This window comes from Paroedura picta, chromosome 4 (genome assembly GCF_049243985.1).
Source record: "Paroedura picta isolate Pp20150507F chromosome 4, Ppicta_v3.0, whole genome shotgun sequence".
NCBI lineage: Eukaryota > Metazoa > Chordata > Lepidosauria > Squamata > Gekkonidae > Paroedura > Paroedura picta.
This window is the reverse complement of record NC_135372.1, coordinates 63395006-63416716: the sequence shown is the minus strand read 5'-3', so window position 1 is coordinate 63416716 and position 21711 is coordinate 63395006. Positions and strand designations below refer to the sequence as shown.

At 41.8% G+C, this 21711-nt stretch overlaps 1 protein-coding gene across 3 annotated transcripts in view; it reads left to right on the top strand.

Annotated features, from left to right (window-relative positions):
* SPATA1 (spermatogenesis associated 1) overlaps positions 1–21711 on the top strand; it is a 29701-nt gene that overhangs the window by 2587 nt on the left and 5403 nt on the right. The window contains exons 2-11 of one of the 3 annotated variants that reach the window (XM_077333159.1): positions 1137–1243; positions 5461–5578; positions 10202–10255; positions 10341–10560; positions 11735–11989; positions 14763–14862; positions 15199–15259; positions 17247–17364; positions 19394–19519; positions 20691–20854. In XM_077333159.1, coding sequence (XP_077189274.1) covers positions 1137–1243; positions 5461–5578; positions 10202–10255; positions 10341–10560; positions 11735–11989; positions 14763–14862; positions 15199–15259; positions 17247–17364; positions 19394–19519; positions 20691–20854 — 1323 coding nt within the window. Of the gene's footprint in view, positions 1–1136; positions 1244–5460; positions 5579–8983; positions 9007–9356; positions 9546–10201; positions 10256–10340; positions 10561–11734; positions 11990–14762; positions 14863–15198; positions 15260–17246; positions 17365–19393; positions 19520–20690; positions 20855–21711 lie in introns of those variants that run through there. The other 2 variants (XM_077333161.1, XM_077333160.1) reach the window with 2 other exon arrangements.

Here is a 21711-nt window from a genome sequence, read left to right as displayed (position 1 = left end):
CAGAGCTGGCCTATCCAGACAGGCAATTCCAGAAATAGGAGGTACTATTGATAAAGATTTGTTCATAGCTTATGGACATCACATTTCCATTGAGATGTGACGAGGAACTCAACAAGATTTTACCACTGAAACTCACTGGAAATGAACTTGGGGGAAGGCTTTCCTTCAGACACCCCTGGCCTAGATGTAGTCTGCACGGGGTTTTTCCCAGTTCGAATGAATCTCTACATTTTACGTTGAATTCAATTTTCACTTTGATTTTGGGCGCTTTAAATTTTCTCTCTGCAACATGCATGATTGATTCATGGTGACCCTAACTTTCCCCTGCAATATCCTGGAGTGGATATAAGCCTCGATATTTGAAAGACCACCATGAGTAAATGTGTAGATGGGTCCTTTTTGCTAATGAATTTACTGTTCCATGCCTGGGAGCAAAGGAGTCTTCCCTGATTGGCCAAGGTGTCAGTTCAAGGACTTCCTGGTTCCCGGTTGCAAGGCTTCCCTTAAAGTGACTGTGCTCCAGAAGTCCTAACTTCTCTCAGCAGAGATTTTCCTCATAGATTTATTCCCCCTCATTTGCTGTCTCCAATCCTCCCCATCCCCCCCTTCAAGAAAAGAAATAAAGAGGCTCCTACTGCGCTTAGCACCCCTCCGCATTCTGAGATTCCCCAATTGGGGGGGGGGGATAAAGGAAGACCCGAGTTAAAATTGCTCTGAATTCAGCAGGATCCACACTGGAACAAAATAGTGCAGAATCAGCCCTTGTCAGCCTAGGATTCAGAATTAGGGTACATAGTCTCGGGCTGTAAAACACACAAGAGATACAGGTTTACCACAGTTTGCAATTTGGATCTTACCATGGCACACGTGTATCATTTTCCTAACCTGAAATACCTCTGGAGTGGAGTGCTATTTGGTATATTGGGGAAATTCATGTATAATGGTTTTGTTACTGTGTCAGAACTTCTGTCATTGCAGAACAGAAAACACAGTGATTTACAAAGCAGTTTACTTTTTTGTTGCAAGAGGCAATTTTTTTGTGGGGGGGTATTTAAAAAACCCTCCGAAATATATATTTGGAGGACAATTTCAGCTGCATGTAAGATTTTTGACTAGTTTTCTTTCTACATATTTAGCTTTTAGAACTTCATGTTTTTTATGTTCCGGAAGAAGTGTGGAATTTCAAGTTGAATACAGTCTCAGTGGATGCTTCTAGCAAATTCTTTTCAGCTGGATTTATACGGTGAGTTGTATTGAAATAATTAATGGTTGGTTTGAAACCTAGAATTCAGGTTGAAAATGAAAGGTATGTAAATTTTAATCTTTATTTATTCTCAGATTTATATGCCTCTCTTCCACAATATCAATACAATAAAAAACAGCCGCGGACTTACCGGGGCTGCTGTTGCCGCCGTGGCGACATCCGAAAGAGGGAGCAACGCCTGCTCCTGGGTCGGCTTGGCCGCGGCTCCCTGGTCACATGGAGGAGGCAGAGCGGGGCTATATAAGCCCCTGCACGTGGCTGCTCTGTCTCTCCGCGTCCAGCAGCCAGAACAGCAACCCGCCCTCCCGCCCTGTTATCTATGCTTTTAGGTTAATTATTATTTGTCGCAGCAGCAGGTTGACCCAGGTAAGGAGCCTGTTGGCAGGGTGGCCCGTTTGCATACGGGGCCCCCTGGGGGAGGGGGTCTCTTTAAAGAGACCGGCCACAAGAACCGGCTGGGAGGCCAGGGGGCTGTGGCCAGGCGGCTGGGAAGCCCAATGGAGGCGGACGCCTGTTGGATCCCATCAAGCCGCTTCCCACGGAACTTAGGCCCTAATGCAGCGCGACCTGTCCTTCCCGGCTGGGCGTGGACAGGGACCCCGAGCATCACGGCCAGTGATGTCAGAGCAGCCAGATGGCTGAGGGGTCAGGCTTCCTTACCCGGGCATGGCTTGGGGCCAATCCTCCATTGAGGGTGGCTAATAAAGGGCTGCGGCCAAAATTTAATGCCAAATCAAAGGTGTCGTGTCCTCTTTGGGAATTATGCAGCCTGCCAGGCAAAACAGGAGTTAAAACATTTTTAAACATTATAATCAGGTTTACATTAAAAACCAAAGAACTCACTGCCATCTCTCCTGTGGGAGGAAGGGAGAATAAAGTGCTGTGATGTTATTAACTAAGTAGATGGTTAACATCTATGTAAGGAGGGCAGCTTATCAATGGTGTTCTGTAGGCCTCAGTCATAGGTCTGGTGGAACAGCTCTTCCATTGCAATAATATTGGCTCAGTTTAGATTATACTATATTTTATGGGGTAGCTGTGCTGGTCTGCAGCAGAAGAGCAAGACTCAAAGACTAGTAACACCGTAAAGACCAACAAGATCTCAAGCATCTGGACCAGGGGTCCTCAAACTTTTTAAACAGGGGGCCAGTTCACTGTCCCTCAGACCATTGGAGGGCTGGACTATAGTTTAAAAAAGAAAACTATGAACAAATTCCAACTCTATGCTCCAGAGGAGCTGTGTGTCTACTGTCCCAGTACCACCCAGTGACAAGACCTGCTCAACTTGCCCGCTCTGATAAAATGTGAGCCCCTCCACCCCCCACCCCCCAAAGCACTGGTTGCTACACTGTCAGCCAGTGAGCTAAATCTGGGAGATCTGCCTACAATGATTAGTCCAACTCACCCTCTCCTGGATGCCAAGCCTGCCTGTCCTGAGGTGTTCTGTGCTCCTGAGCCAGCACCCATTGAACTTGAAAGTCTGTTGTATGAATGGGGGTGTGGTGGCAAAAGCCCTGTAAGCTGACTGGCTCAAAGGGCAATGCTCTGCTCTTCCCCCATGAGGACCACCTCAGTCTCAAGTCCTTTCCCCCAGCTCTGCACGACTGGAAGAAAAGGGAAGGGCAGCAGGCCCACTTTTGAACTTATCCCTTTATGTAAATTGAGCCTCTGGGGGTAGGGGGAGAAACCACAAAACTCAGCTCTGCGGAGCCAAGCCAGCCGCTCTCCTGGCGGCTGGCCCTGGCTGGGCTGCACCAACACTTGCCTGCTACCTGCTGCTGTGAGCCCACCTCTCCGAAAGAGCTCTGCGCTGTGGGCTAGCAACCCCCTCGCACTTGCATTCCGCCAGCACCGACATGGCTGGGTGCAACGTGCAGGCGTTGCCTGAAAGGGGGAGGAGTGGAGCACAAGCCCTGTGAGCCCCACCATCTCCAAGGCCGCCATTCCACTCTGAGGGAGCCTCCAGCTCCAGCCCCCCCCCCCCCATGGGCCATCAAATCCCCGCCCGCAGCCAGGTCAAGGTGTGTGGGGGGGAACGGCCTCCTACCTGACCTCCGCTGCCATAGAGAGCAAGCCGCTCTCCATGGCGTCCTGGGCAAGAGGCCTGGGACCTGCACACGTGGTGCCTTATATAGGCTCCGTGGGTCCCGGCTCACCCTGATGCCATGCGAGTTGAGAGCCAAAGAGAAGCAAGGCCTGGGACAAGTTGGCTGCTAAGCAGAACAGTAGCAAAAACACCTGGCGTGCTGGATAAATGTCCCCAGAGGGTCGCATGTGGCCCGCGGGCTGCAGTTTGAGGACCCCTGATTTGGACTGTCAGAGTTCCCTTTTCAGATAACTGACTTTTAAAAGCTTATACAGTCAAAATATTGCTAGTCTTTAAGGTACTACTAATCTTGATTCTTGCTGTACTACATTAGGTGAGTTGTAAGTTGGTAGCTGTGACTAGGGATGCCATTTGTCCGATTTCAGCAGGCAAACCACTCACTCCCATTCCCCATTAGTGTTCAAATAACTGGCAGTAGAAAATGAGGGAGGGTGTAACTGAACATCACTGACACTGTAGGGTTTTAGGCAGCTAACCATGATAGTCTGAACCAGGAGAACAAAGTTCAAGTCTAGTGGCACCTTTAAGATCAACAGTGTTTATTCAATGCACACACATGGTGTGGAAGTTAAGTGCAACAGACTCTAATCTGGGGAATCAGGTTTGATTTTCCATTCCTCTACATGCAGCTAGCTGGTTCACCTTGAACTAGTTACAGTTCTGTTAGAACTCTCTTATCCATTCCAAATTACATAACATTCTAGTGTTCAGTACTATCTACTGTTCCAAATAAGAAATAAAGAGAATGTATAGCTCTTCTGGGAGACAGGTAGGAAAACATGAAAGGACTAGGGGGTAAGCATCTGATATATCTGATCTGAATATATACTTAGTATTTTTGGGGTATATTCTGGCATTCCAAAGATATCTGGCATTTTTCGGGAAAACCAGGGGGGGGGGTCTGAAAAATCCTGGATATATTCATGGTAGATTTTTAAAAACAGCAGGTAAACAACTGTTTGTTGGGTTTCTACTGAAGTCCCTTTAAGGTTTACAAGGGATGCAGAAGCCAGACCAAGGATCAGCTGAGCCAGCAAGAAACATTGTGCTTCTCACTGAATCATCTTTGGGCTGGCTTCTTGGGCAGCCTCATTTAAATGAGGTTGTTGTTGTTGTTGCTTTGACATTATTCTCACCCCTTCCTCGATCCAATTTTTTTCCTTCTCAGATCTATTGGACTCCCAAAAATTCAGGATTCCTGGGGGGAAGCCAAATGTGGGATTGGGGATACTGGGATTGGGGATTGTTCAGAAATCTTGAATTTGGGAGGTTCCAATAGACCCAACCTGAAAAATACCAGTAAAAAATGTGCCCGCCCCTAGTAAGGAATGAATGAGGTTAGTATATGTAGTGAGGGTTCCATTGTTCTTATGTTGTAAGAATTTATAACTGCAGTTTCCCTTTCTAGTTTGTTCCTGAAATTCCCTTGCAATAAAAAAGCTGCTTTGATGTCACCAACTGAATGTCCTGGAAGACTGAAATGTTCCGCTATAGGTTTCCCAGTTTTATGATTATTGAGGTCAGATTTGTGTTCTTGTTTGGAATAGTATAATATAATGAATAGTCGAATGTAATGTAACTTGGTAGGTTGGAATGTATTTCTCTGGTATGAAGACACAGATGATACATTGCAGAGCCAATCAGCCCACTCCAAAGAAGAGGATGCTGTAAGATTACCTCTGTTATGCACCCCATTAAACTACTAGTATCAGTATATATTTATTTAACATATATTGTCAGCCTCTCACAACCAAATTTCCTGTGACAGGTCAGAGCAAAAATTACAAGCATGAAAAGAAAAACTCAGTAACCATTTGGAAAAAACCAACAGAACTGACAAGGCAGTCAACATATTAAAATGCTGAAGGCAGCAAGAATATTTAATACCTCCCATAATGTAAATCAGCACTAGCTAAATATAAAACTAACGATTGTCATGAGAGAAAAGCTTTCATCAGATTCATAAAATTTAAGAGAGAAGGTGCCATGAATTTCTGTAAGAAGGGAGTTCCAAAAGTGAAATGCCACTACAGAAAAGACCCTGTCTTCCACCCATAATCAAATGAATTTATCTAATGTTTTATTCTAGAGTGTCCCCTCAGATGACCTTAAGAACTCTGAGAGAACAGCTTCAAGAGCACCTGGGTGAAGATGGAGTTGTGAATAAATATACTTTTCTGAAATGTATAGGGGAAAAACTTGCAATGGTAAGTTAATTTTATGTTTTCTGCAGAGTTTTATAAGTAGCTTGCAAATAATAGTTGTATGCTGATATATATTTGCTTTCCAATGTTTTATTTTATTTTGGGGGGATGCTCTCACCATTTCAAAATGGCTATTTACGTAACCAAGCAATCTACATTGAAAAATAAATCCAGCAGACCTTTTTACACAGGGACAAGAGTATATTTATGCCTAACAGGGCTTTTGTTGTAGTAGAATTTGTTTGTATATAGCAATAGGCCTTTACAAAATATAAGTTTAGGGTTTGGTTGTATCATTCCAAATGATATCTCCCCAAAGCCCCATGCTGCATTACAAATGTATAAAAACAAATGTATAAAAACTCCCTTTTGGTAGGGAGTTTTTAAAAACAGCATGTAGGATATAGGTAGATATCTGCCTCATAATTATTTTGCATCACAGCATATCTATATAGCTATCTCATTTTTATCCTGCCTTCCTTCAAGAAGAAATGGACAGTGTACATGATTTACCCTATAAGGAAGGTTACCCTAAGAGACAGAGATCAGCCCCAGATTGCCAAGCAGGCTTCATGGCTGAGTGAGGAATCTGAACTTGGGTCTCTAAGACCCTGGACTGTTACTTTAACCATCACACTGTGTTGGCTCCCCTAGAAAATTCTACAAGAAATTTAGAACTCTAAACATACAAAAACAATTCCTCATCACTTTAATTCCCCCTCCCTGACAAAAAAAAAGTCCTTCCTTCCCTAAAAGTTACTTTCACATGGTTTGTAGAAAGCCCACATTATATTTGTACCAGGCTAGTGGAATATTGTTTCAGCCTTTTTTATTGTTTCTAAGGCAGCATTACACAATTGGTATCCACACCCTTTCTAGCTTACTTTATAGAAAATGATGAAGTTGATTCATAGTTTTAGAAGTCGTAGCAACTCTTGATAATTATATCTCTGTAAACAAACATTTGCTGAGTTTTCAAGTTCTGTTGTTACACAAGATAGCTGTCCTCAGATTATATTCCTTTTAATGCTGGGGAACCAGCAGCTGTTTTTATATTTTCTGGCTGTTGTTGTTGTTGTTTGTTTGTTTCTATAATGCCCTCCCAGTGGACCAGCTCAGGGCAGTGTATAACATATAAACATAACAAAATTAACTAAAAACATACAATAAGATATTGAAACTAAAATTAGATGGTGCAAGTCTCAGCATCAACCAGACGAATATTATATTGCTCAGCTCTCAGAATGAGATTGCAGTCTGGAAGTGGCTTTGATGGGTGGGTGGGGGGCAGTAGATGTATTCTAATTTACTTTTGAAAAGCTTATGTTTTAAAAATGGACCATTATTAAAACGTGAGCTTTTCAAAAGGAAAAAAAAATAAAAACTCCTGTGCAGGAAAAGAATTAAGACCCACAGGTAGGCTCAAACTCACAAAGCTGTGGTTTCCAGACCTTCTAAGCAAACCCAGCCATGTTATAACTTAAAGCCGATAAACCCTACACACAAGGTTCTTTGATATTTTCTCTCTTTTTTAAAGAAATAAATGCAATGGCTTCTTAGATTCATTGTTTTAAATAGAATCCAAGGGTAATGTGTCCCCTTCACTTTAAAAACAGAAATTGCCAATATGGGAGGGAACGTGCAGAGGAAAACCATAGAGATAGGGCAGCGCTGGATAGTATATCTCTCTCCCTCTCCCTCTGTGTAAAGTACATATTGAGAGGGAGAAGATAGGAGGAAGCAGTTTGAGACAAGAATGGCTCATCTGTACTTCTGACATTAATACTGAATCCCACTTATCACAACGCTTAAGGGGGCTTATAAAGCAGGAAAAAATGCTTTTACAGCACAGAAACTGAGACAAAACGCAGTATTAAAATGGAAAGCCCAGAAGAAAAAGCTGCTTTAGCCCTCTGCTTGCAGTTTCAAAGACAGCCCTGCCAGAAAATAACCAATTAGCAGAGACCTAGATGCTCCATCTGCTCATGAAAAATTATGTGATGGGTGTGCATTTCTCAAATTAAGCAGAAGAATCCACTCTTGGATATGCCGGGGGATAAGTGGAGTGACTCTGGTGGATCCTGAACAGTGCAGCTCAGGGGCAGGGAAACAGCTGACATCAGAGGAAACACCAGCATCCGATGCAGGTTGAATTTTTTAAGCTGAGCCAAATGAGCATCAAAAGCCCATTGCTGTAAGAATTGTTAGCTCTTTTATTAAGTCTCTGATTACCATGCAATTAGTAAAATCACAGTTAACATCCCTTCAGAGTTATCAAGAAAGCCAAAGCAATAATTGGATTTTCTGAATTATACTAGTGATGTCTGTTACTGAGCAAAATGTTAGAAACTTAATTGTGTAGAATTTAATAACTTTATGTATGTAATGAATTTGTTAGTGGTATTAACTATTTATTTAAATCTACATAAACCTTGCATATTTTATTTTAGGGGACTTATATTCCACCCTGTCTTCCAAAATATATATATAAACTACTTCAAACAAAATAATATTTTTCCTTTTACTTTGATGCACATGTTTTATCATGGACGTGCTCCCTCCTGGGTGGTTGGGGAGGGATACTTCTTTTATGATGCTACTTATATCTTGTGAGGGGCTGGGGGCTCACTAGTAAGGCCCTGTGTTGAAATTAATAAATAATTTTTAAATGTATGTTTCCTATTAATAGGGTTTTAAATAAAGTCATCAGGCTTCAAGTTTCTTCCCATTATAACAACTATTGTAATATCAAAGTAATATTACAGGGGTTGGGCTACGGGCTGCAGGATGTGCCCAGAATCTTCCATTTCCTTCTGAAAATTGTCTTGAGTTACCTTTTTTTTAAAGCAACAAGATTCTACTCTTTATGCTAGTTATAGGGAACAAACAAGGGGGCACATCTACTCATATTCAAAACATGCTTTGTCAGTTTCATGGTGAATTTTTTTCATGGGGTTGCTGAGACTGGAGGGGAGGACCAATGCCATATTTTGTGGGAAAGTGCTTGCTAGCCCATTCTGCATGTGAGTATGCACACACCACCACTTTTGAACCATGTTCTCCTTAATTCAAAAAGACTTATGCCTGTACCTCAGCCTTTCCCCATCAGTTTTCTCCCAGGGATCTCAGTATACCAATAAACTAATATCACTAGATGCATCCCACTTGTAAAAAAAAAAAACCACAAAAAATTACATGGTTGAAAAAGTAAGCAATAGTGGAGCTTGTACCCCTATGAAGGTGGGGAAAGCACTAACATTCTGCTAAGATGACTACCTGCGAGTAAATACAGCTTAAAGAATCTCCTATTTCCAAAAACAGGCCTAGTGCAAAACTGACCAGTAAGGACAGACCAACCACAACATTCCCCCCGCCCCCAGAAGATAATTTTGATGCCAAAATACATGGCCAATTTTTCCATTGGTATGCAGGTATATATACTCTCTTATTCTTAAGAGAAAAATCAGAGGGGGGGGGGGAAAGTGCACAGAATTCAAAGTATTTCAATTTGACTTCAGTGAAGATTGGAAGTAAGCTGTGCATGCATACTAGGCTATTGAGCAAAAACAAATGTGATAAAATAGATAAAAGTCCCTTGCTATAAAATGTTTCTTCTTTTAAAAAGAATGTAATGTTTTGGTTTAACTTGTAATAATACAAATGAATCCAAGTATTAATCAGCATAATAATGTGCGAAATACCTGCTTCTGCAACCTCCTTGTGCTTGCATTTTAGAGGATCTCACCTGTTAAATTAAAATTAAATAATTATATCAGCAGCAATTATTTAATACATACAATGTGTCAGACCTCTCTATGTGGACAGGAAGGGGAACATTTTCTGACATTTTCCTTCTGCAGCAGACATCTGGCTCCCCCACTGACGTTCTTGGAGATGGCTTTGTATGTCAGAAGTTGCATTTCAAAGGGTGCTTTGGTCTGCAGCAGGAGAGGAGAGCAAGAAAGTTCGGGTCTGTGGACATATTCCTTCTGTCTGTGGATATTTCTCATAAATTCAAGCCAACAAAAGTGGGAAAAGTCTTTATAAACAAAAAATATTCCATAGAACTATTCCATAGTTGTATTCTACATTTCTCCCCATTTCCCAATCATAGCAATGGGGGAAGGGGTTAAGTGCTTCATTTATTTTCTGTATAGCACAAAACTAAAATGATTTATTCTGTTAACGTCATTTATAATCCATGTTTTTCACCAATAGGAACCCAAAGCAGCTTAGCCCATTCTCCTCTCCTCTGTTTTCTTCTCACAATAAATTTGTGAGCCACATTAGGTTGAGAGCATGTTGTAAATGGCCCAAGGACTCACAGAAAGCTTGTCAAGTGGGAAATTTGAACCTAGGTTAATGTGAGCCTAACACTCTGATCCCTACACTATACTGGCTCTCTACTGTATCCTGTAATGAATAAAGATATTGGTAAGATGAAGCTTGGTGTTACAAATCGTTTGATTGGATATGATTCTAAATGTATGTTTTTCTGTCTTTTTCTTTGAATTGTTAATTTTTAATTACAGTTTGCTTTTTAAAAGTATTATGATATACAAACTGAACAGCATGGTACAAACCATTCAGGTTTTTTTTTAAATGTTATTCTCTTTTTATTAAAAGGTAAAAGCAAAGCAAGAGATGGAACTGAAACTTAGATCATTTGCTCCTCCATATGTATGTATATTTCTACATCACTTTTACGAGCATATTTTAAAATGTCTACCTTTTTAATCATTTAAAATTAACATGTATACTTCAGGCATTTCATCCAGAGCTTTATTTGTTACCTGGAGTTGAAAGTATTTATTCGTCTTCATCATCAACTCCAGAGAGACTTCGCAATAATGGAGCATGTGTGTTAGCATATGCATCCCATCATAAACCTCATGGATCAGCTGCTCCAGATCATGGAGTGGATCAAAATACGGCAGTTTTGGAAGCCTCCCTGAAAAATAATTTCACTCAGATGCAAGAAACAGGTAGGATTCATTAGGACAGAATGCAACTGAGATCCCTGGCCATCTGGCCGCCTGAGAACCGACTTGTTTTCGCCACCTTTCTGCTCTCCCGCTGGGAAAGGAAGGGAGTGAAGTTCTCAAAGGACAGGTTTATGGCTTTACGGCCTTGGCTAGATGCAGCCGGGGGAAGTATAGAGGTGTGAGAATATGCAGAGCTGAGATGGCAAGAATCGGGGTTCATGACAATGCCAAATCACTAATTTGAAATTGCTTTTAAATTTGATTATTTCCTCTAGTAAGAACTGGACTGCCACTTTGTCTTCTAATAGGTGGCAAATGAGTGGGTGATGGCCCATATTTGTGGATGGTCTTAAATTTTCTATAGGGTACATGTCTACTTCAGTCTTATATTAATTGTGTTGTGAAATGGCACAAAGCAGGGAAGAAATAAAATGAATGTTTAGTATATTTGATATATAGGGAACTTATATACAGACTGACTCCTGTTGTAGAGAATGTCATATCAGTAACATAAATAAAATGGGACAGGGGTGGTGGGAGGAGTTGGGACTCATCGCCTATCTGACTGGCTATCTGACCAACAAACAGCCAATCAGATAGGCTGTCCTGCCCTTGGCTGCATCCCCCTCCAACTTCTTCACGTGGAAGAAGTGCTAGCCTGCTCTACTATGCTGATGCCAAGAGGAAAGCCAGTTAGCGACTGAGCTGGGAGGTAGAGGGGCCTGGGACTGCAGGGGGGGGAGAGCAGGCGTGAGCTGGGAGGGAGGAGGAGAGGGTCTGGTACTGCGGGCCCAGTGGGGTGAGAGGATGGAGCCTCTACCAGTGCTACCCCTACCCCAAGCAGCCCCACTGCAGCATGCCAGGCCTCAGCAGGAATGCCCAGGTCGGGGGGGGGGGGGAGGCTAGTGCCTGTTGTATTTTTCCTACAATGGTTTTCCTGCTAGATATATAACTGGGGTCACTATAGGCTGTGAGTAAGAGCCTTTTTTCAGCAAATTAAAGGAAATTAAAGGAAAGGAATTGGCTTGAAATTTATCTTGGCTTGAAACCAATGTTAGATAAGTATTATATAGCACAGGACTGCCCTGCCTAATAACTTATTGAAAGGGTTTTTTTTCATACAACATGAAATTCAGTAACACAAATTATTTTCTTTTTTTGGGGGGGGGGGAAGAAATCTATTCTAACATAGGCCAACAGGAATCCATTACAACTCCCTGTATACAGCATGATTTAAATCCTGAAGAACAGAATTCTGTAGAAAGTTCATCACTGGTGAAAACTCCTCAAAGAAAGCCTAGAAGACAAGCCCTAAAAAGGCATAACTCTCCCAGAAATAGCAGCAAATACAAAGGGACTGTTTCTCATCCATATCAGAATACTGACCAAAAGAAGACTGGAGTAAATCACATCCAACATAAAACCAAAGGTACACTTTATTTTCCTACATCAGCTTTGTGTTCTGTATATCTTTGCACTCAGAACTGAAGCTAGCACTAAACAAATATACAGCTTCGCTTTCCACAATCTCTCTTTTCTAAAAAGCTTGCATACCTATGATTAATGTTAAAACATAATACTGATTTTTTAAATGTCGGGAAATATTACTGAAACACGTGCATACAAAGACTTGTATTGATTGTTTCTCCTGTTTCTCAATTCCTCATAGCAGGAAATTATTATTAATTAGTATTATTATTATTGTATTTATTACTCGCCTCTTCCTGAAGGCTCGAGGCAAGTTACAATATAGCCCCTCCAAAAAACCCTATAAAACCCCCATACAACAACACAGAACAACGATGTGGCAGAAATCTAAAAATAAGTATCCCAACCCCAAAACATACTGGAGAGGAGAAAGAAGGTGCTGTTGACATTCGCTACTTCTGCCCAGATCCTATGGGGGGGGGGGCTGATTTTCCATGTCGCCCGGCCTCAACCAATGACCTGGAGGAAAAGCTCCGTTTTGCAGGCCCTGCGGAAAGATGGAAGATCCCACAGGGCCTGTAGCTCCTCCGGGAGCTCATTCCACCAGGTCAGGCCCAGGACCAAAAATGCCCTGGCTCTGGTCGAGGTCAGGCACACCTCCCTGGGGCCGGGAATGACCAATAAATTAGTGCCTGCAGAACGAAGCGTCCTGCGGGAGGCATAGGGCGACAGGCGGTCCCTCGGATATGCTGGGCCCAGACCGCATAAGGCCTTAAAGGTCAGAACCAAAACCTTGATCTGAATCTGGAAGATGACTGGTAGCCAATGCAGCTGCCTCAGCACAGGCTGGATATGGGCCCTCCATGATGTACCACTGAGGACCCTAACAGCTGCATTTTGCACCAGCTGAAGTTTCCAGACCAAGTACAAGGGTAGTCCAGAGTAGAGCAAGTTACAGAAATCTATTTTGGAGGTGACCGTCGCATGGATCACTGTGGCTGGTAATTCCTTACTACGTAGGAGGCCTAATATCTACTGAAGGTGACCTTTCATTTAAGCCACAAGACTCTGTCTGCACAGTCCTCTGAATCATGCTTACTCATACTTTCTCCATTACTGGATTGCTCTAACAATTACGGTAGTTGGTCCTGGCTAATCATAATGGGCATAAATCCCAAAATCAGTGGTTCTCAGCCTTTTCTTCGCCGTGACCCCAACTTTGGTGCTGAAGCCCAGCAGGGACCCAGCACTTCCACCGGCACCCCCAGCTGTGGCCATGGGCAACCCCCTGCAAGAGATGACTGGAGGGTGGCGAGGGCCCTGCCTGGGGAAGGGGGCTGCAGCTGCCATTGCCACCACATCCACATTGCTCTCTGTCCCGCTCCGGGCCAGGCTTAGGCGCTTGTCTTGTTCCCTTGGCTCGCCACTTCTCTCCTTTCTCCCTTCTTTTAACCACAGGGGGTTCCATAGCAGCCCTGCTGCAGAGCACGTAGGGCTTGGTGGATGGAGTCGGATGGAATGGGGTGACTTTGGACCTGTGGGGGGAGGGGATCGCTTTCTTGCCAGCTCTAAAAGAGCTGAGCAAAGCATTTTGGCGCATTCCACGATAGGCGGTTGTGCAACCCTCTGGGCAGCCTGGGCAGCTGCAGAAGGAGCCAGTGGAGTGCTGGAAACACATGTGTGCATGCATGCACACAACAATTGAGGCGGTGTGGAGGCAGCCATTGCCATGGCTCCGCCACCTCCACCCACCTTCGCCGGCCACCAGTTGCCGCCTCTGCCTGCATCTGCCACCACCACCCGCCTCCACATGCCGCCGCCATAGCCTCCAAACGCTGCTGCCTGCCACTGCGGCGGCAGGCAACCTGGTGACCCCAAATAGTTTCCTGACCCCAAGGTTGAGAGAACCACTGCCCTAAATAATTATTTGAATCTATAGCTTGAAATGGGTTTGCTATAGTTTGGTTTGGATTTCATAGGAAATTGTAGTTTATAGTAGGCTCTACATCAGCCCTTTTCAACCATGGAGGAGCACCTGAAATAATTTGTTAGGCTTTGAGGAGCCCCAGGTGTCAGCTGATCATGCCTCCATACCACATCCCCTGAAAGTGACATGTCACATGGCAGTGACATTACCATCTGTGTTAACAGGCAGTCATGAGGAGAACAGGAGGTGGTTTAAGGCAGGAGTAGGCATGTAGGTCCCACCCCCTCCCAGGTGCAGAAATCACTTACACTCCGGAGGGGGGAACAATGGAAGTAGTTGCATCCCTACCCTGTAGCCAAGTCCATGAAGACAGTAGGGGAAAGTCTGTGGACCCCTTCAGAACTCTCATGGACCCCCTGGGTCCAGAGACCCCTGCTTGGGAATCCCTGCTCTACGTTATTGTTTAAAATTTTTACTTGAAGTAGTTTTACAAATTATGGTTTATAGGTTAGAGCTAACCATAGTTGCCCTTTTGAGAATCATAGTAAATTAAGGCTAGAGGTACTGTAAAATGAAGGGTGGAATTTAAACAAGGAAAGGGAGCCCAGTTCAATTCCTGCAGCACATTCCCAGTTGTCCAAATCATTTTGGAGGGTCATTTTCAGCCAGATTGTGTTACCCTACAGAAGCTACAGAAATTGACAAGTTGAGAAAGCATGTATACATTTTATTTATTTTGTTTCCATCTTTCCCAAATTTTTGTTCTTGCTTAATGATTCTGCTGTAATTTGTTAGATTGCTGTATACTGACTTTTGATTAAATCTGTGTTGTTATATACAAATACAGAATATGGAGAAAATGCAAAAGAAAGACGTACCACAGGAGATTCTGGGATCCCAGAATCCTTGGAAGGCAAAGATCTGGAATATTTACACAACAAGAAAAGGTAACAAAATATCTTTTCCTAACAGTATTAACTTTCTTTAAAATCCTGCTGAGAACCTTTAATATGGAAAAAGTAAACATGTAAATTAGTTTTTCAGAGAAATATAATTATACATGCGATTTTGTTTTCATAACCTCACTTCCTGTATGTGAGATTGTTGTTTTCTCAGAGTACTATGCCTTGCCCAATTTGTCATTAGCTATTTTCCCCACCCTGAACCAAAGAAGCCTGCCACCCTGTGTACTACTTGCTAGACCCACTAGCCTTTTCAACAAATTTAATTAGGATTGTTAGTTTTAATGTAGTTGTTACAGTGTCCTTTGATTTCATCTTTAGCCAACAGCACCCTGATATTACCAAGTCTGCTGCTGACACTGGTGATATGCAGGATAACCAGGTAAGTTTTTCAAAGATCCAGTGAAAAATATGAGGTGGCTAAAACCAGGTATTACCATAATTCTGGTAGCATGAGCTTTTTTTCTTTTTGATTAAAAACTAGAACTCTTATTAATCTGTAAGATTTATATCCTATCAGCCCAGTCAGGGCCACTAATAGTTCAGACAACTAAAAACATAAAGATGCAGATGCATCAATTACCCTCGAGATCTAGATTCTAACTGTAAATAAATGGCTTTTAAAGTTTTAAAGCCTAAATTATTATTGTGTATGTTATATTTTGATGTGTTGAAATGTTGCTATCCACCCTGGGCTGCATAGGGAAGGGAAGATTATAAGAATAAAGAATAAAGTTTAATTTAATATTTAATTAAATTAATTTAAAAATATAAAGCAAGGAACAGAGATCATTAAAGGAGTAACAGATGTCTTCACTAATTGGCTGAAGATAGTTCACTAATTGGCTGATAAAATGGGACAGATAATATCTGTGGTGAGGAAGTTCCAATCTTCATACCATAATGAAAAAGGTCTTCTCCTCAGTTTGCCACCCCCTAACTAAGAGCCTCTTGTAGTGCAGGGTGGTAAGGCAGCCAACATGCTGTCTGAAGCTCTGACCATGAGGCTGGGGATTTGATCCCAGCAGCTGGCTCAAAGTTGACCCAGCCTTCCATCCTTCCGAGATCGGTAAAATGAGTACCCAGCTTGCTGGGAGGTAAAACGGTAAGGACTGTGGAAGGGAATGGCAAACCACCCTGTATTGAATCTGCCAAGAAAACGCTAGAGGGTGTCACCCCAAGGGTCAGACATGACTCAGTGCTTGCACAGGGGATACCTTTACCTTTTTACCTTTAACTCAGAGGAGGACACCCAAAGCAAGGCCTCAGAAGATGACTGTAGTGATCAGACAGGTCCGTGTGGGAGTAGGTGGTTTCAAATGAATATCTATCATTCTCTCAATCCTGACCAAACTCTAGATCATGCAATCAGCATCTCTATCATGCAACAGAAATAGTATATGAGCCAACAATACTGTATATACACCAGACCAAATTACTTTGTGAAAGAGTGGGGGAAACTTAGTCGGGTGAAGGGGTGAGCTTTGCATAGTATTTTATTCTTTTGTATTAACACCAACTTTAGTGGATGAGTTAAAAGGAAATCATTTGATGATCACAACTGAGTAAATGTCAGATTTAATGACAACAGGAGGACTCACTCCTCATCAGAAACACTACTTTTATAGAATCTTATGGTAATTTTCGGGAAATACTTTAACTTCAGTTCTACTGTACATCAAAAGAGACGGTTTAAAAGATGATTTTGTTCTCTTTCCACTCTGCACTGATGCCTCCTAACCAGTACAACTCATCCCCTCACTTTAGGAATAAACTTTCCCTGGAAAGGCCCAGAGAGGGGGCACCTAGGAAAGACCCATAACCACCTGCACCTACTGCTGATGCCATGGGATCCATTCATTATTTTGTATGGATATTGATTTTTTTTCATATATGCACAGTAGGAAGGGTCTTACCTGATTGTAAAGTCTCTAGTAATTCATACACATAATGGTGATTTTTAAGCTATGTTCTGGGGGTTCCTTGGAATCTTGTTGAGATTTCCATGATGACAGGATAAATAATGGAACAAAATATAGCTTTCTTCCCTAGAAATACTGACCGTCACTCTTAATGTGCGATCACAGGGGAGCATTTATGTATTCTAGGACAAACTGTAAGTCCCACAGAGCAATGAAGAAGTTCAGCTTTCCTAGACAGAAGCCCACAAGAATTAGTGTGTGTACTAGAATATGCCACAAAATACTCTGCAGAGATTCTGTGACAGTTATTCATGGGACCTTGTCAAAGATTTTCAATAGGGTAGGATATTTCAACATTAGCTGAAGATTAGGCCAGAGTTACCGTTTATTTTGGATTCAGCTAGTGCCTCCCATTTTATTAATATATAACATTTCATTTGGTCCTAGACTGATGAGAATGGCATAAATAATTTCACACATCAAAGCCAGTATCTTCAACCTCCTACTCCACCTCTGCTGGCTCTGTGTAGACCTCAAGCTACTAACAGAGTATTTTCAACCGAGGGTAAGTAAATTCTTCCAAGAAATTTATAGAAAGGAATTTTAATGCTAAGTTTAAAATACATAAACTTTGTGTTAACAACCTTGTGGCCACACCTCACTTCTCCGAGGCCAAGTCCACACAGACCTCAGCTAAGAGGTTGGTCATGAGAAGGTTCGAACAAACAAAATCCAAGGAAGTAGATAATCCAACCTTCTTGTAAGTTAGTACTGCTACCACCTCTGAATGGTCCCCTAGGCGTTCAAGATGCAGAGGCAATCTTGAGACCTATCAGGGGTTTAACAGAGAACTTGACTCTGTCCAGAGACAAGACCCACAAGGCAAAAAGTTTTTTTCTGGTAGTGTAGCACAAGTAAGGCAGGCAAGGCTTCAACTTAGCTTGTTCAAGAACTTAGACACAAGACTGTAAAAAACTATTTTGTATTTATTAAGGTGCAGATATGTAAGTAATATACCAGCAGGAAAAAAATAAGAACATGGTATAGTATGGTATTCCTAACTAACACAATATACTCACAAGAATGGCAAACTTGTAAGACAGGGTTTTAAAGTCCAAAATTCATAATGCAGGTTTCAGGTACCCAAAGTTTACAGACAAGGGTTTTCTCAAAATCTGAACCAAAAGTCTGAACAAAACCTGAACAGAAAACCTGGACAAAATATGAACAAAAATTCTGAACAACATGATGTTACAATTGAAGTCCTTTATGGCTTATTCCCACATGGGGTTTGGGGTGCGTAAACCAATCAACAAAAAATGGCAACTCATTAATAATTGGGTTACTATTACTACTAGGCCAGGAGATGGAATGCTGACTCATCCAACTCAAGACCTGTTCTCAAAACAAATTTAATTGGGAACATCTGAAGCCAGTTAACTTATCAGTATACGTGGACAGTGTAACCGTCTCAAGGGCACAGGTGCAGCTAATTGGCAACATGAATTTGCACTAAAGGAAGCAAAGACTTTCTCAAGCGGCCCACTAAAGAATACACAGGGCTGAAGCCTGAACCAAAGTTTCATGACACATGATTTGAAGCATTATTTGACCACAAATATGCCTTAAATGATTTGACATTAAAAATTACATAATCTTACAGTAGGAGGTATATAAAGTATCTGCTGCTTCACCTATCAAGTACAGTTGTCTTCATGATCAGGGAGCCTTTAATTCACCATTCATAACTGACAGTAGTTTTCAAAGACATTAATCCCAATAGTTGTAATGGCTGCCTTTTGTTTGGCTAATGATCTCATGAATGAGTGAGAAGAAAATGGGGTTAATTCCATGTTTGCATCAGGAAAGTTAATCTGTTCAGTGACATCACTAACTAAGCACTGTGATAACAAACTATAAACAAATTCCCTGTCTATCTACACAGGAGATACTGGGAACTGCAGGGGAAAAGTGGTGTTGATATACAAAATCTCTCTGTGCTTGTGCAGAGAAAGTTTTACAAAATATTTGGTGGAATTTAAACCCCCATGTATTTTTTTAAACATTTCAGATTTTGCTGCATACCTGGGGAGTTCCCCAAGCATGCAGAAAGATCTGTTTAGCCTCTGTATGGCCCAATCTGCAGGTTTAGTTATCCGCAGATTGGGACCATAGGTGGCTACTGGAATAAAAGACAAGTCATTTTCAAATGATGTCTAAAGTCATAAAAACAAATCCATTGGGAACAACTGCAACCAACCCTGATTAGGAGCTGGACAAGTTTCTGAATCCTGTGAGATGTGTACATGGAGGCCAGTTGGTTTGCTGGGATTTGGATACTCCAAACCAAAACACTCTGCAATGCCCCCTGCCCTTATTTAAACATATGGGTCTTTCTTAATTTGAGATTTTAAATTTCTTTGGGTATGAGTGAGAACTTCTTTGTTCTAAATCCCTCAGGGATTGGCCAGTAGTAACTCTACAGACTTTTTCCTTTTCTTCTGAAAAGTACAACAAATTCAGAGTTCTTAAGGTAGGCTGTTTCCATCTTTAATCAACACAAATGCGATGTCTATTGGATTTCTTTTCATCAGGAAATGAGTTAAATAAACAGTTGCAACATATCAAGGCAGAAAGAAAGCATCTGGAGAAGACTAGAGAGGAGCTGATCAAAAAAGTGAAAGGCTTGCTTGAGCAGAACAAACTAAGGAGATATCATGGTATGCTGATAGTGATAAATTGAAATTTATTTTTAAATTGTTTATAAGAATTTAATTTACATTTTTATTTCACACACACACACATACTAGGGGCCAAGCCTGTTGCATTCGGGAATACAACAGGCGCTAGATTGGGGTGGTGGTGGAAGAACTCTGTGGATGGCCTCTCCCTCCCCCCAGGATCTGGAAGGGCTGGAGGCCCCTAGGAAGGAAACTCACCGGCAGGGGCAGCTCTCACCCAGCAAGGTTCTGCAGCCTGTGAGCCTCTGAGGGAAGTGGGAGGAGGAGGGGGTGGTCAGGGTGGGGGATGGAAGGCAATTGGTTGGCTGCTGGACAGACAGGCAAGCCAGTTGGAAGAGGAGGCACTCAGGAACAAGACAGCTGCCATGAGTGAGGGTTAAGTGCTGAGTGAAACATGCTCCTCCTCCGAGGCCTTACTGGAAAATATATTATGTGGAACAGATATTATGTTGTACACCGCCCAGAGCCAGCTAATGTCTAGGAATCTAATAATAAATTTAAAAGAAAAGGAGTATAGAGAAGGCTAGAAATAGAGAGTGAAATGCTTACAATATGATATGAGTAAAGCTGACAGACCCAGATAAATATAAAGGGTTGGATCCCACAGATAGTTTATAGAAGTCCAAGTTTATGCTCACAGAAGAGGAATGATCTCATCCCATTTCCCAACGGCACTACTGCCGACAGTCAAGAAAAGGCCCTCTGCCCTGGGGATAAACTTTCCTTGGAAATGGCTCCAATGGGGATGGGAAGGTAAAATTCTTGCAGTCCTTGCAGCCATGGATCACCCCACTCTGAAGTGGGGAGTAGCTTTGGTTTTGCTGGGAAGAGCAAGTTGTAGACTTGGGAGGATGGAGGTTATCCTCTTACTAATGTTGGGAGGGGGTTATGTTAGGTTTGCTTACTTTAGTGTGTTTAGTTTACTTCAGAGGTCACCTGGGTTGCATCATGGCTGACCTACTTACAAGACCTTAATTATGCTAGAGTTTAGCTGACTCAAACTTTGTTATGCTTTATTGTGAATGCTGTCTTAGTAGCTACATAGTGAGAGATATTTATACATGGAATTTAATATTTCAGGTGTGTAAATAACAAAGGATTTTTTGTTTTTAAGTTTATTCTTAGTATATTAACTGGAGTTGTTTCACAGCTCGTGACATATGGAAGAAAAAATATTTTGAAACTAAGAAAGTCACAGCTTCCTTGGAGGAAAATTTAAACAAACTGCAGGAAAATTTGGAGCTTCACTACCAGAAAGTATTAATGAAGCTACAAGCTAGGCATGTCCGGAAAAGAGGGAATAATTTAACAAAGGTAATGTTGGCTGTTCAGTTTTAGTGTCTTTGCTCAAAGAATCTTCGTATGGATAACCAAATATTTTACATTTTAAAGTACAAGCATAAGAGAGAGCCTCTCTCTCTCTGTTATGTGTGTGTGTATGTATGTATAATTTTCTCAATTATTGGTTGGTCTCATTTTTATTGAGTTGGTATTTTGAAAGCAATGTTTATATTATAAAAGTTCCGGTCCCTGAATGAGAATATTAATCTGGAAATCTCAAAATTGGTTGCTTGTCTGCATTCTCTTTTTGTATGCCAAAATGTCCATGTACACGAAGAGAAGAATTTGTTATATCCTGCTTTGTCTTGAGGAATCTCAAATGAGCTTACAATCTCCTCCCTTGCTCTGCCCACAACAGTCACCTTATGAGTTAGGTGGGGCTGAGAAAGTTCTGAGTGAACTGTGGCTGATCCAAGGTCCAGGAGAGCTGAAGGTAGAGCATTAAAGTGTGCCAGGATAAAGATTCTCTGAAATTTGCAGATCTCAAGGGATCTAAGATATGAAGGAGAAACATCGCCATAACAAAGCAGATTTGCAAACAATAATGATGGAAACTCTCTGCAGGCCCTTTTCTCTCATTTTGAGTTAACAGGTTGCTGGCTTGATCCCACCCTAATTCAAATTATATTTAAGTATTCAGGATCCCTTCCTCTTAGCTCAACAATTAGACTCATGAGAAGCGCAGTTTTAAATTAATTAAAGTCTTCCCATATGAATCATGCCCTCTGGATATTGAGGTAGTCTTGCCAAATTAATCTGAGAACCAAAAAAAAATGCTTTGTATTTCAGCTTTATCTCATCTAGGCAACATTTTCCTGTTTACATTTTTT